The following is a 14,057-nucleotide window of genomic DNA, read 5'->3' on the forward strand; positions in this document are numbered from 1 at the left end:
TTCGAGTTAATTACATTTAATTGGAAAAGGACCAAGGATTCCATGTTTTTTTTAATTGCAAACAATCTACATATTCCCAATAAATTCATAGTAAAATAAGCTAAAAAAAAAAAAAAGCTTCAAAATCTCAAAAAAAGAAAAAAGCCAGTAACTAGAACAAAATATGTAATGAGATTAATAGCATATATGCTTGGCTTTAGAGAATTCTTGTATACTCAGTTGATTAAAACATTCTAATTAATGCTGTACATTTTTACAAAGAAAAAGTTTCTAGAAGGACAATAAGAATTAAACATTTATGACTGGAGTTAGCTGTAGTAAGGGATTGGATGTGAGTGTTTGACTGCTCTTTGTGCCTTCAAAGTTCTGCAGAAAATTCTGTCTTCTTTTTAGTTCATCCAAAATGACTGAATTATTAGATGCCAGACTCTGTGTCCTAAAGATATTAAAAATAATAGAATTATTATCTTCAAAAGAGGCCTGGATTTCTAATCAAGGCCTTATACCTTCATTTGTTACTTTGAAGCAGTCTAACATTTACTAACACTAAGGTGGATTGATACGTTAACCTTTAAAAATCTAAAGTGCTCTTCACATTTTAAAGGTTTCCCATAGCACGTCAGTTACTTGACAGCTGCTTTCCAAGAAGTTCATATTTTCTGAACATCTGTTCTCAGGTCCAGTATCAAGTATAATCTAGTCAGAAACAATAAGTTCCCTGAGCAACTGAAGTGACCAATATCTTGTTGTATAATTTATTTCTTTTTTGAGGAGTCGTATGGAAGAGAAAAGCCAACTATATTTTTCATATTGACAATGTTTCTTTCCTAGGAGCTGTAAGCTATGTTAACCCCTTATCTAACACATCTGCCTTGCTTCAGCCAAGTCACACTACTGTTTGGGCATTTTGCTTTTGACATTCCTCTTTGACCACCTTACCTCCTCGCCATCCCTTGTCCATTACATTAAGATATGTCTCAAAAATGTGTCCTCCAATAAGTCTTCCCCTACACAGCCCATCACTCTTAATTCCACATCTCTTTGGCAGTTATGAAGAGTTTATGCTTTGTTCTTGCATTTAATTTGTCTGTTTATTGGTCTCCTCAACTACACTCAACTGTAAGCTTCCTATAGGTAGCAACAATATCTTGTTCATCTCTGTTCTCCTAATCCTTATAACAGTTGGCACATAGCTGATATTCAACTTCCCTCCCTTTTCCTCTACGTCTTTAATGATTATAGTTATGTGTCTTTCAAGAAAACCATATTATAAGCAATTTTTAAGAAATTAAATTTCTCAAGATTTTGCAAATTTAAATTCTCAATTGCATGTCAAGGATTAATTTTCCTTATCTGTTTTGGTTTTTTTGTTGTTGTTGCTTTGCCAGAAAGAAAGGGAATCCATGGCTTGTTGGTTTACACCACCATTGTTTACTTTGGAGACAACATATTTTGATACTTTAAAGACTTAATATGTTGTGACAATATGGATGGACATTGAGGGTATTATGCAAAGTGAAATAAGTCAGAGGGAGAAGGTCAAATACCGTATGATTTCCTTCAGTAAGTAGTAGACAACAACAACACATAGAGACTGAGATTGGATTGGTGGTTACCAGAGGGGAAGCGGGGAGGGAGGAGGACAAAAGGGATAATTCAGCACAGGTGTGTGGTGATGGGTTGTAATTAGTATTTGGTGGTGAACATGATGTTATCTATGCAGAAATAGAAGTATAATAAAGTACACCTGAAATTTATACAATGTTATACACCAATGTTACTGCAATAAACAAAAAATTAAAAAAAAAAAGTCCATCTTTTCCTCACTAAAAAAAAAAAAGACAATATGAATTAAACTCTTGTTTTAAGCAGAAAAGATCTGTTCCACAATAAAGAAGTAAAGGTATATTTTAAAAATGCAGACTTCCAGAAATTTAGCCTAAGTTATAAATAATCAGAAATATCTGAAAATATTTATATGGAAAAAAATCACTGAAGATTGATTTATTATAGCAAAAAATTGGGAATCTAAATGTCAAAGGAAGGAAAATAATGGTTATATAAGTTATTATATACATAATGGAATACTAGGCAGCCATTAAAAAGAATGAGCTGGATCTATACATACTGATTGCAGGATATCCATAATTTATGTGAAAAAAGAAAGCCACAGCTCTAAGTTGGTTGTTAAAAAATAATTATATTTATAAATGCATAGAAAAATTCTGAAAGAATATATACCAAACTGTTAACAATGTTTAGGTCACCTCTGTGGAATGGGAATGGGAAAGGTTGGGGAAGGAAGACTTCTAGTTTTACTTTTTACATTTCTATATTTCTTTACTTTTTCAAAAGGAGGTAAACAATAATTTTATATAGTAAAAAAACTAATAAAGGCATATGCCAAATTTTAAGATGACCTTTTAGAAAACTATTGAGGAGAATGTTCATGATATACCTTTTTGAAGAAGAAGAAGATTGGCCCTGCACTAACATCTGTTGCCAATCTTCCTTTTTTTCCTTTTTTCTCCCCAAAGCCCTAGTACTTAGTTGTGTATCATAGTTATGGAGTTGTAGCTCTCCTATATGGGACGCTGCCTCAGCATGGCTTGATGAACGGTGAGTAGGGCTGCACCCAGGATCCTATATAGATCAATATGTTCAGACTGAAGTGTTATAAATACACCAAAAAAAAAAAAGGATTTTTAAAGAATATCTAGATGGTAGGGTGATTATATGTATTTTTTTTTAAAATACTTTTCAGTACTTCTCAAATGTTCCATTATGATCACATTACTTTTATAATGTGAACAATGTTATTTAAACAAATTGACTTGGAGAATATTAGTGGAAAGTAGCCGTATCTCTTTCTCACCCTGTGTAGAACAAGGAATATAAGGGAAATCTTTCAACAGTCAGTTCAGGAAGTGCTTGGTTTATAGCAGTTCCATCCTAGTAAGATTTAGTAGTAGTGGAACAAATTTTGGTTAACATTAAAAATGAACTCTATCCTATTATATAAGAGAGTTCACTGTAGCTTTATACAATTTATTCAGTAAAGGCTGGCAGAATTGTATCATAAAATGCTTATTCAGGAGTCTCCCACTAGGTAACTCAATACACCCTTAATTTTAATAATTCCTGTGGGATAGCGGCTAATCAAACACTTTTGTATGCACTTACCGTGGAGAATCTATTCCACTATCTCCTGCCATGCTATGATTTTCTGTTCCTTCCAAGTGACTATGTTTTTGTTGGATATCCTGAGCCAACACTGGCATAGGTGAAGTGTTGAAAAGGTCTAACTTCTGTGTGAACTCTTTTCTCATTTCCTGATTCTGAGCATTCTGACTCCAACTAGCTGATTTCTTTCCTGTGCCACCAACAGAGTCGTGTAGAGTTTCAGCTTCAGAACTGGCGTTCCTTGTGCTATAGTAATCAAAGATACTTCCATCAACAGATGCTAAGGCCTGTCCACATTTAGCAACACTAGGTTGCTCTTCATAGTTAAAACTGGACCAGGTCCCTGAATTGAGGCCACAGCTTTCAGCAGAGAGATTAGGTTTTTGGCTTTCACCTGAGTTAGGGAGCAATCCCGTAGGTTTGTAACATTCATTTCCTTTAAGCACCTGAGGCTCAAACCTATGTATTTTGCTGTTGTACTCAGTCAGAGATCTTTCAGTCACCTTTTGTTTTCCTAAATGATTCCACTTCCTTCCGCCTGTAAAGGAATACTGAATGTAGCCAGGCAGCATTTGACATAAGTCATCATTTTCAGAAAAGTCATTCTCATCTAGATATAATGAACTGCAGGCACCATCATCATCTTCCACTTCATTCTGATACAAGGCCTGGTCATCATCAGAGGGCCCTTCATTTTCTAGACTTACAGTCTCTCCTTCCTGGACAAATGCCTTTCTCATTAGTGTTTCTTCTGAGTCTGTGTCTTGTCTCTCAGGTTGTCTCAAACGGTTCGCACCAACTGGATAATCCAAAAGACCAAGATTTTGGAACTGGTGCATTGTTTTATCAATTAATCTACAAGCAGAGGATGCTTGGTCTAAAGAGGAGGAACCTCGTGATGGCAGGACATGTTGGGTTTCTTTTATCTCCTCTAATGTGTTAAAGTGAGAATAATTTTTTTTCAAGACTTCAGAGTTTACCTCATTTTCTCCACCATACACATCATATCTCAACATGCTTTCTCTAAAGGAACAGCATTTACTATCACTTTGCAAAACACTACATTGAGAGTAATTTAAGAGGTGATCCCTAAAGTCATCACCAGTAGATTTGACAGTGGAATTATGCATATAAATGGACTCCGCCTTCAGTTTATCATTACATTGTTCAGCATACAGCTGTTTGGCTTCACTTTCAAAGATTCTTGAGGAATCCAAAGACCCTGACCTTTGGGAAGACTCTCCATTCGGTCCAGTCTGACTGGGTTTCAGATCACCGGTCTTCTGGATGGTGTGCCCTTTGGTAATTGGGCTCCCTCGGTGAGACAAACCCTGGAAAGGATTACTGATTCGCTTTTTGTAAATCAAATGGGAACCTAGCACTGACGTATTCTCACCAAGTGGTTTCTGAACTACTGCTTTGTTTAGCCTCTTAATTCTGGGGGTGGACTCTGTAGCAGGAAGCTTGGGGCGTTTGTCCAGTCTAATGCTTCCTGGCTGAGGCTCACTTCCCTGACTCCTGGCTTTGTGTCTATCCCTATGAGAATGGCCTCGCCTTTGAGTCTTTGCAGACCGGCCCTGCCTTTTCTTAACTCCCTCTCTTGAAGGATACTTGTGCTTGACTGTCAGCATATCAGTGGAAGTGCCCTGGCTATTATATTTTTTCTTTTCTTCATATTTTTGCATAAGGACGGTATGTTTGATTAAATTGTCAACAGTCAGAACAGGATTAATTCGTTTGATTATCTCATGTTCGATGTCTCGAGGGATATTGTCCAAGTTGTCTTCATCTCGAACGGGCCATTCTTCCGGTGGGAACTGGGCAGAGAAATTGCTGTGCTGTGTTCTAGACTTCTCCCTTCTGGATATACTGCGCCAGAAGAGGCTAAAGCCAAACTTCTTGCCTTTTTCTCTCTCTTTTGTGTATGGTAAAGGTTTGTTGCTCTCACAGACGTGATTCTCCTCAGACACTGAAACTGCTCGATTCTGTACCAAAGATTTGGATTCCCCAGGACCTTTCTGGCCTTTTCTGGTCACTTCTGCAGCAGCCGGTGGTTCCTGTCCATCTTGAGTGCACACATCAGGGAAACACCGGCACGACTGACAATGGGAAATGGGAGCAGCATTTTCTTTGGCTAACTCTGCACAGCTCTCCATGCTCACCAGATATGTAACGCAAGTTGGCATTGGGTGACTTTCATCTGACAGGACTCTCTTATTTTCTTGGAGGTTTATATTTGTGATGAAGTAAGTATGAGGAGTAACTATGAAGTATCCTTCTCCAGTGTGATAAATCTTCCTTTCTTTAATCAGAATTCCCAGAGTGGTATAGAGAATATCTTGAGATGGAACTGCAATGCCTAAAACAAACAAAAATTTTACAGTGATAGATTTTGAATAAGAAACATGCTAATGAGTGAAATCAGTAACTCAGAAATGACCACACATTTGCTTGATGAACCCAGAGCTAACTGTAACACAATATTTAGAACTGCAATGCCAAAGAAACATTAATAATAATCATAATTTAACTGAATAATAGGAATATAATTTGGTCTACACAAAAACATATGGCTAGCTTAATGGTTAAGTAGAGGAAAAAAATCTGAGTTCACTCAAATACAAACACCAAGTTATACAACCCCATTATAAGTTTAAATTTTGACTAAGGAAAGCATTCTTGAGAGCAAACATGGGAGTTTTTGAAAACCAGAGTCTCATAGCTCAAGTCATAATAAGAAATCTAAAGAGAAAATGAAAACCAATCTGCTTGGGTGAGGGCACATCACCTAATGTTTGGATTATGGTGGTTTTTCAAACTGAGACGGTAACAAATAATTTTAAAAGAAATTCCCTTTTCCAAATAGCAGGATTCAAAACTATATTTATATTGTGAAAACAATGTTAAAAATGTTTATATAAGTATAACACTGGAAGAAAATACATCAGTATGTTAACATGGGTTTCCTTTGGGTGGTGGTACTGTAAGTGGTTACTTTTCTATATTTCCTGGATTTTTCTACAATAAATACATTCGTTTTATAATGGGAAAAATAAAAAATACTCTTCTACATTCGTGCACTGGGATATCATGTAGCCATGAAAAGAATGAGGTAGATCAATATATGCTAATATGGAAAGATCTCCAAAATATGTGTTGTTTTTTTTTTTTTGTGAGGAAGATCAACCCTGTGCTAACATCTGCCAATCCTCCTCATTTTTGCTGAGGAAGACTGGCCCTGGGCTAACATCCATGCCCATCTTCCTCCACTTTATATGGGATGCCGCCACAGCATGGCTTGCCAAGCAGTGCGTCGGTGCATGCCCGGGATCCGAACCAGCAAACCCCGGGCCGCCAGAGCGGAGTGCGTGCACTTAACCGCTTGTGCCACTGGGCCAGCCCCCAAAATATGTTTTTAAGGTAAAAAAGGAAAGGTGCAGAGAGAATGTATAGAATGATACAACTTATGTTATAAAAAAAGATACATATACTCAAATAAGATTTATGAAAGTATACATAAGAAGCCATAAGCAATAGAAGTTGTCACCTCTGGGAAGTGGCAATGGAAGAATAGGAGGCGGGGGGAGAAGATGCACTTTTCCTTTTTTGCTTTGCACCCGTTTCTACAGAGTCTGATTTATTTATTGCCATAAATGTTATTTTTTAAAAGGAAAGTAAAAGAAATACCCTTATCAAATTTGTTGATGCAGGCCTTTTCCTGGCAGGGCTCTAATATAAGGTTCTATAATAGAAAAACAAAAATTGGATATCGCCCAGTTTATGTCAAAAATTGGATATCGCCCAGTTTATGTGTTTAAGATAATTTATAAATAGAAACCAAAAACATGCAATGAACTAATAGAGAAAAACTTTTTACTCTACCTGGGTAATGTTTCATCAAATGCTCCAACAGCGATTCCTGTGTTACTACAGTCTGAGCGGCATTCATATCAGATATAGCACAGCAAAGAACTTCAGCCAAAGGTACAAACTGAGATTGAGCTATTGGATTCATTTGCACTGGAAAGACATCACCTAAATTGGAGATTTAAAAAAAAAAAAAAAAAGAAAGGTGATAAATTTGATGTGGAATAAAATATTTGGAATGAAGGATAGGTAGGATAGTTATAAAGACTGAATAGCTGGTAGACTGCTATTCTTTCATCAGTCTTTACTCAGAATCTGTTAACATGACATGCACAATGATAGAAACTAGGGAAGAAAATGGTTTACATTATGATTCCTACTTTTAACAAGTCTGTAGTATTTGTCACTACTTTATAAGCAAGAGATAGTTAAGTTTCCATACAAAAGGCACAAAGTGCTATCAGAGTTCAAGTCAGACAATGCTTATATGGCAATTCACATCTTTCAAAGCATTTTTTCATATTAGCTATCAGAGACAGGCAAGGATGGAATTATTTCCTTCTTTAAAATATATAAAGCCATAGAAAGCTCAAGTAATTGTCCCAAGGTCTAAATGCAAGTAAAGTAACAGAAATAGGTCTTCCGACTCCTAATCCAGTATTTTCATCATTCCTGATGAATTCCTGATTGGAATAATTAGGATGATTTGAAGAAGGAAAGGGCAGAAGTGTTTTCCAATTAGCAAGAAGACACGGAGCAAAACCATGGAAGGAGGAAAGCATGAAGTATATAAGAGCATAGATACAATTATCCTAGTTGGATAGAGTTTAAGGGTTATATCAGACCAAAGTGGAAGATAAGGCTAGAAATGTAAGCTAGACCATATTGTCTTTCCTTCTTGCCAATGTATTAAATATTCTTCTTAACCTGACATTACTCAGGTTGAGTTTTAGATTCTGCTGGACATCCAAGGGAATCCTCCAATTAATTGGAAATGAAACACCAGAACTCAGGAAAGAGATTTGGCAATCAACTAATAGAGGTAAGATTTGAAGCAAGGAGTGGAAAAAATTCTTTAATAGGAGAGTAAAGAAGAGAGCGAAAGAACACTTAACTAAGAGACTATCTACACTTAAGAGATAGTAGAAATAGGAACCCACAAAAGAGAGAAGGCACAGTAGTGGGGGGTAGAATAGAGAGAACTAAGAGTATGAAAAAAAATGGCTTCAAAACGAATAGAAAGGCCGGCCCGTGGCTTAGCGGTTAAGTGCGCGCGCTCCGCTACTGGCGGCCCGGGTTGGGATCCCGGCGTGCTCCGACGCACTGCTTCTCCGGCCATGCTGAGGCCGCATCCCACGTACAGCAACTAGAAGGACGTGGAACTATGACATACAACTATCTACTGGGGCTTTGGGGGGAAAAAAAAAGGAGGAGGATTGGCAATAGATGTTAGCTCAGAGCTGGTCTTCCTCAGCAAAAAGAGGAGGATTAGCATGGATGTTAGCTCAGGGCTGATCTTCCTCACAAAAAAAAAAAAAAAAAAACGAATAGCAAATCAACAGTGTCAAATGCTTGAAAGAGATAAAAAAAGGTTGAAGGAGGAAGAAAAAAAGCCATTGGATTTCTTGCTTGGAAGGTGACCATTGGTGACACATGGAGAACTGTCTCCATAGAACAGAACATAGAAACTAAATGTCAACTTGAAGAGAAGCCAGTTGGTGAGAAACAAGTGAAGTTAATGCATCTTCCTTTGAGAGCAGCGTGCTCTGAGAGCAGGGTCCTTCCTCGCCGCTTTTGACATTTTGGGCCAGATAGAGGGTGACCAACTGTCCCAGTACACCCAGGACTGAGGGATTTCCTGGGACGTGGTATTTTCAGTACTATAACTGGCAAAATCGAAGGCAAACTGGGATGGTTGGTCACCTTTGCCAGATAATTATTTGGTGGGGGGGGGCGGGTCTTGTGCATTGTAGGATGTTTAGTAGCGTCCTTGGCCTCCATACACTAGATGCCAGTAGCATCTCCCACAGTTGCAGCAAACAAAAATGTCTCCAGACATTGTCAGTTGTCCTGGAAGAGGGAGGATGCAAAACCACCCCAACTGTAAATCACTGTTCTAGACCAATTGTTGGAAAAATCTGATTGCGGAAGAGGAGAAACAGAACACACACCAGAAAGGAGTAGGATCAAGTGAATGTGAATGTGTGTGTATGCTGTGATTTTCTTAAAAGAGGATCTCTGCACATTTGGATGCAAAAAGGAAGGGCCTAGTGGAGATGATGGAAATGATTCTGGGAAAGAGAACACCAGTCAGTAAGACAGCAAGATCCCAAAGGAGAGGAAAGGGAAAATGTATAAAAGGCACAGGTAGAAGAACTATCTTAGAAATGAGGAAGATATTACTTCCTATGAGAACTGAGAAAAGAATAAAGGATGGCAGAAGACCAGAAATATACTGAGGCATAGAAGGAAAAAAATATTAGAACAGCAAGGTCATCTGATCTCTGTAAAGTTAGACAGGGAGAGAGAGGAAGGAATGGGAGGAGGAAAAAAAAGGGGAATGAGGAGATGAAGAGTGGCAAGGAGGTTTGAAGAGCTATTCTTGGAGTATACTAGGAAATTAAAAAATGAATACAAAGATTATGAAGGAAGCTTCAGTCTCAAGGTGACTTAAGTGTGGTTTCTGGCAGACAAAGTGGCAATCTGGAATAAAAAAGGATGAAAACCAGGGAGGCCAGCAGTGCTTTTAAAACTTTAAGGTGCATAGGAGCATCACTAGGGGATTGTGCTAATGTGCAAATTCTGATTCAGAAGGTCTGAAGCAGAGCCTATGATTCTGCATTTCTAACAACCTCCCAGGTGATGTCCATGCTGCAGGTCTGAGGATCACTTTTTGGAGTGGTAGAGGGTTAGGGTGAAAATGATAGCAATGTTAAGGTAGCTAACCATTCAACAAATAAACATGGCCCTGGGGCTGCATGGAGAGTTAAGTGTAGCCAGAGGGAAGCCAAAGAATTGAGAAAACTCGGCTATACCCTGCAGTTGACTCTCCCAGTGACAGTGCAGAAGCCAGTACATTGTACTGGTTGTTGAGAGGGAAGGAAGGTGGTGAGAGAATTGGTGAGGAGTGAAGAGTTGGAGCCAAAGCTGGTAAGTGGCCCTTAGTACTTATTTTATCTGCATGAAAATAAAGAACTTCCATAAGGAAACGGATAAGCAGTTTTGCTGTTATAGATTACATTGGTCTGTTTCCTTGTTCTCTGCTCTCTGAAGCTCCTGTTTCCTGAAGCTTCTCCATCTAGGGCTGGGGCATCTCTGGCCTTGGAAGGTCACAACATGAGGAAGAATAGCTGCTTTGGCAGCCTGGGGACGGATCTGTTGGTGAGCTTGTGGCTATCCCACTGGGTGATGCTAAGATACCTATAGTATTCTGGGAAGCTAGGATAAATGGCAAATCACTTACTTAGTATTTCAAAAGGCAGTGATAAGACATGGTGCTCTGAAATGTCCAAGTGGGACATTAATTGACCTAAAACTCAAAGTCCTCCTAGAAACTCTACCTCTCACCTAAGGGTAATAAACCTCTCTCCCTGTCTTCATTCCCTCTTTGCCTCTCTTTCTTCTCCTCTGCATCTGAGATTTACTTTCTTCTCTTTTATCTCCCTCCTCAACGAGACAAAATATAGAATTAAAGTACAATTTCAAATATTTTTATGCTTCTTTAACATAACTCTATGTGCTTAACTTAAAATAAGTGACTTGAGGGGCCGGCCCCATGGCTTAGCAGTTAAGTGTGCGTGCTCCGCTGCTGGCGGCCTCGGTTCAGATCCCAGGCGCGCACCGAGGCACTGCTCCTCCGGCCATGCTGAGGCCGCGTCCCACATACAGCAACTAGAAGGATGTGCAGCTATGACATACAACTATCTACTGGGGCTTTGGGGGGAATAAATTTAAAAAATTGTTAAAAAAATAATAAAATAAGTGACTTTAAATTTGTTTTTTTACTTTTTTTATTGATGTTTTAATAGTTTATAACTGTGAAATTTTGGGTTGTACATTTTTGTTTGTCCATCACCATATATATGTCTCCCTTCACCCCTTGTGCCCACCCCCAACCCCCACTGCCCCTGGTAAACACAATACAGTTTTCTCTGTCCATGTGTTGGTTTATATTCCACATATGAGTGAGATCATACAGTGTTTGTCTTTCTCTTTCTGGCTTACTTCACTTAACATAATACCCTCCAGGCCCATCCATATTGTTGCAAATGGGACAATTTTGTCTTTTTTTGTGGCTGAGTAGTATTCCATTGTATATATATATACCACATTTTCTTGATCCAATCGTCAGTTGAGGGACACTTAGGTTGCTTCCACTTCTTGGCTATAGTGAATAACGCTGCAATGAACATAGGGGTGCATAAGCCTCTTTGGATTGTTGATTTCAGGTTTGTTGGATAGATTCCCAGTAGTGGGATAGCTGGATCATAGGGCATCTCTGTTTTTAATTCTTTGAGGAATCTCCATACCGTTTTCCATAAAGGCTGCACCAGTTTGCATTCCCACTAGCTGTGTATGAGGGTTCCTATTTCTCCACATCCTCTCCAACATTTGTTGTTTTTTGTCTTGGTGATTATAGCCATTCTAACGGGCGTGAGGTGATATCTTAGTGTTGTTTTGATTTGCATTTCCCTGATGATTAGTGATGTTGAACATCTTTTCATGTGCCTATTGGCCACCTGTATATCTTCTTTGGAGAACTGTCTGTTCATTTCCTCTGCCCATTTTTTGATCGGGTTGTTTTTTTGTTGTTCAGTTGTGTGACTTCTTTATATATTATGGAGATCAAGCCCTTGTCACATATATGTTTTGCAAATATTCTCTCCCAGCTGGTGGGTTGTCTGTTCATCTTGATTCTGGTTTTATTTGTCTTGTAGAAGCTCTTTAATCTGATAAAGTCCCACTTGTTTATTTTTTCTTTAGTTTCCCTACTCTGGGTAGAAATGTCATCAGAAAAGATTCCTTTATGACCAATGTCAAATAGGGTGTTGCCTATATTTTCTTCTATGAGTTTTATAGTTTCAGGTCTCACCTTCAGGTCTTTGATCCATTTTGAGTTAATTTTTGTGAATGTCGATAGCAGAAGGTCCACTTTCATTCTTTTGCATGTGGCTGTCCAGTTTTCCCAGCACCATTTATTGAAGAGACTTTCCTTTCTCCATTGTATGTTCTTAGCTCCTTTGTCGAAAATTAGCTGTCTGTATATGTGTAGTTTTATTTCTGGGCTTTCAATTCTGTTCCATTGATCTGTGTGTCTGTTTTTGTACCAGTACCATGCTGTTTTGATTACTATTGCTTTGTAGTATGTTTTGAAGTCAGGGATTGTGATGCCTCCTGCTTTGTTCTTTTTTCTTAGGATTGCTTTAGCTATTTGGGGTCTTTGGTTGCCCCATGTGAATTTTAGTATTCTTTTTTCTATTTCCGTGAAGAATGTCATTGGGATTCTGATTGGGATTGCACTGAATCTGTAGATTGCTTTGGGTAATATAGACATTTTAACTATGTTTATTCTTCCAATCCATGTGCATGGGATGTCTTTCCATTTCTTTATGTCATCATCGATTTCTTTCAATAATGTCTTGTAGTTTTCATTGTATAGGTCTTTCACCTCCTTGGTAAGATTTATTCCTAGATATTTTATTCTTTTTGATGCAATTGTAAATGGTATTATCTTTTCGAGCTCTCATTCTGTTAGTTCGTTATTAGCATACAGAAATGCAACTGATTTTTGTAGATTGATTTTGTACCCTGCGACTTTGCTGTAGTTGTTGATTACTTCTAATAGTTTTCCAATGGATTCTTTAGGGTTTTCTATATATAAAATCATGTCATCTGCAAATAGTGAGAGTTTCACTTCTTCGTTACCTATCTGGATTCCTTTTATTCCTTTTTCTTGCCTAATTGCTCTGGCCAAAACCTCCAGTACTATGTTGAATAAGAGTGGTGAGAGTGGGCAGCCCTGCCTCATTCCTGTTCTCAGAGGAATAGCTTTCAGTCTTTCCCCGTTGAGTATGATGTTGGCTGTGGGTTTGTGATAAGTAGTCTTTATTATGTTGAGGTACTTTCCTTCTATTCCCATTTTGTTGAGAGTTTTTATCATAAATGGATGTTATTTTATCATAAGTGGATGTTGTAAGTGACTTTAAATTTTTATATATCTCTCTTCTCCATCTCCCAAAACACTATGACTTTTTCTTGTATGTGATCTTAAATTGATTACTTGCCCCCACTTCATGTGGACAAGAAATTCTTAATTCAAAAAGGCGGGGGCCAGCCCCGTGGCTTAGCGGTTAAGTGCGTGTGCTCTGCTACTGGCGGCCCGGGTTCAGATCCCGGGCGCGCACCGATGCGCCACTTCTCCAGCCATGCTGAGGCCGCGTCCCACATACAGCAACTAGAAGGATGTGCAACTATGACATACAACTATCTACTGGGGCTTTGGGGAAAAAAAAGGAGGAGGATTGGCAATAGATGTTAGCTTAGAGCCAGTCTTCCTCAGCACAAAGAGGAGGATTAGCATGGATGTTAGCTCAGGGCTGATCTTCCTCACAAAAAAAAAAAAAAAAAGGCGGGTGGTCTCCTCTCCTAGTAAGATAAGGGGTAGAGTATTGGAGAAGCAGAGGGCAAAACCCAAAAAGGCTTTGCTCGACCACACAATACACATTCAAGCCTCACCTCACCTCTACCCTAACCCCAGTCACTTTAAATTTTGAGATAGGAGAAGACGGGGAGACATTAAAAGGAAAGAGACGAGTGGCTAAAAAATCAGCACATGTCCTGTGCCCCTGCTGTGCCTCCTGCCAGTGGCTGCCCATTTCTGTACAAATGAAACAAAGGAGGTATACTGGGGTCCAGTACTTGGGTCTCCACTATGCCTTTGGGTTAGACCTGAAGCAGCCCATATTCTAATTCAATCCTTAAGTTTGTTTCCTCTTTTCACAGGAAAA

At 38.6% G+C, this 14,057-nt stretch overlaps 1 protein-coding gene across 1 annotated transcript in view; it reads right to left on the bottom strand.

Moving 5' to 3' along the window:
* The window catches only part of STOX1 (storkhead box 1), a 60,225-nt gene continuing 46,168 nt past the window's right edge, over positions 1–14,057 (bottom strand). Inside the window, exons 2-4 of the mRNA XM_004427051.3 lie at positions 7,066–7,218; positions 3,184–5,542; positions 1–436 (exon numbers count right to left, since the gene is read on the bottom strand). Coding sequence (XP_004427108.1) covers positions 289–436; positions 3,184–5,542; positions 7,066–7,218 — 2,660 coding nt within the window. The 3' untranslated portion in view covers positions 1–288. The remainder of the gene's footprint in view (positions 437–3,183; positions 5,543–7,065; positions 7,219–14,057) is intronic.

Source organism: Ceratotherium simum, chromosome 6 (genome assembly GCF_057802395.1).
Source record: "Ceratotherium simum simum isolate JZ-2026a chromosome 6, ASM5780239v1, whole genome shotgun sequence".
NCBI classification, from domain to species: domain Eukaryota; kingdom Metazoa; phylum Chordata; class Mammalia; order Perissodactyla; family Rhinocerotidae; genus Ceratotherium; species Ceratotherium simum.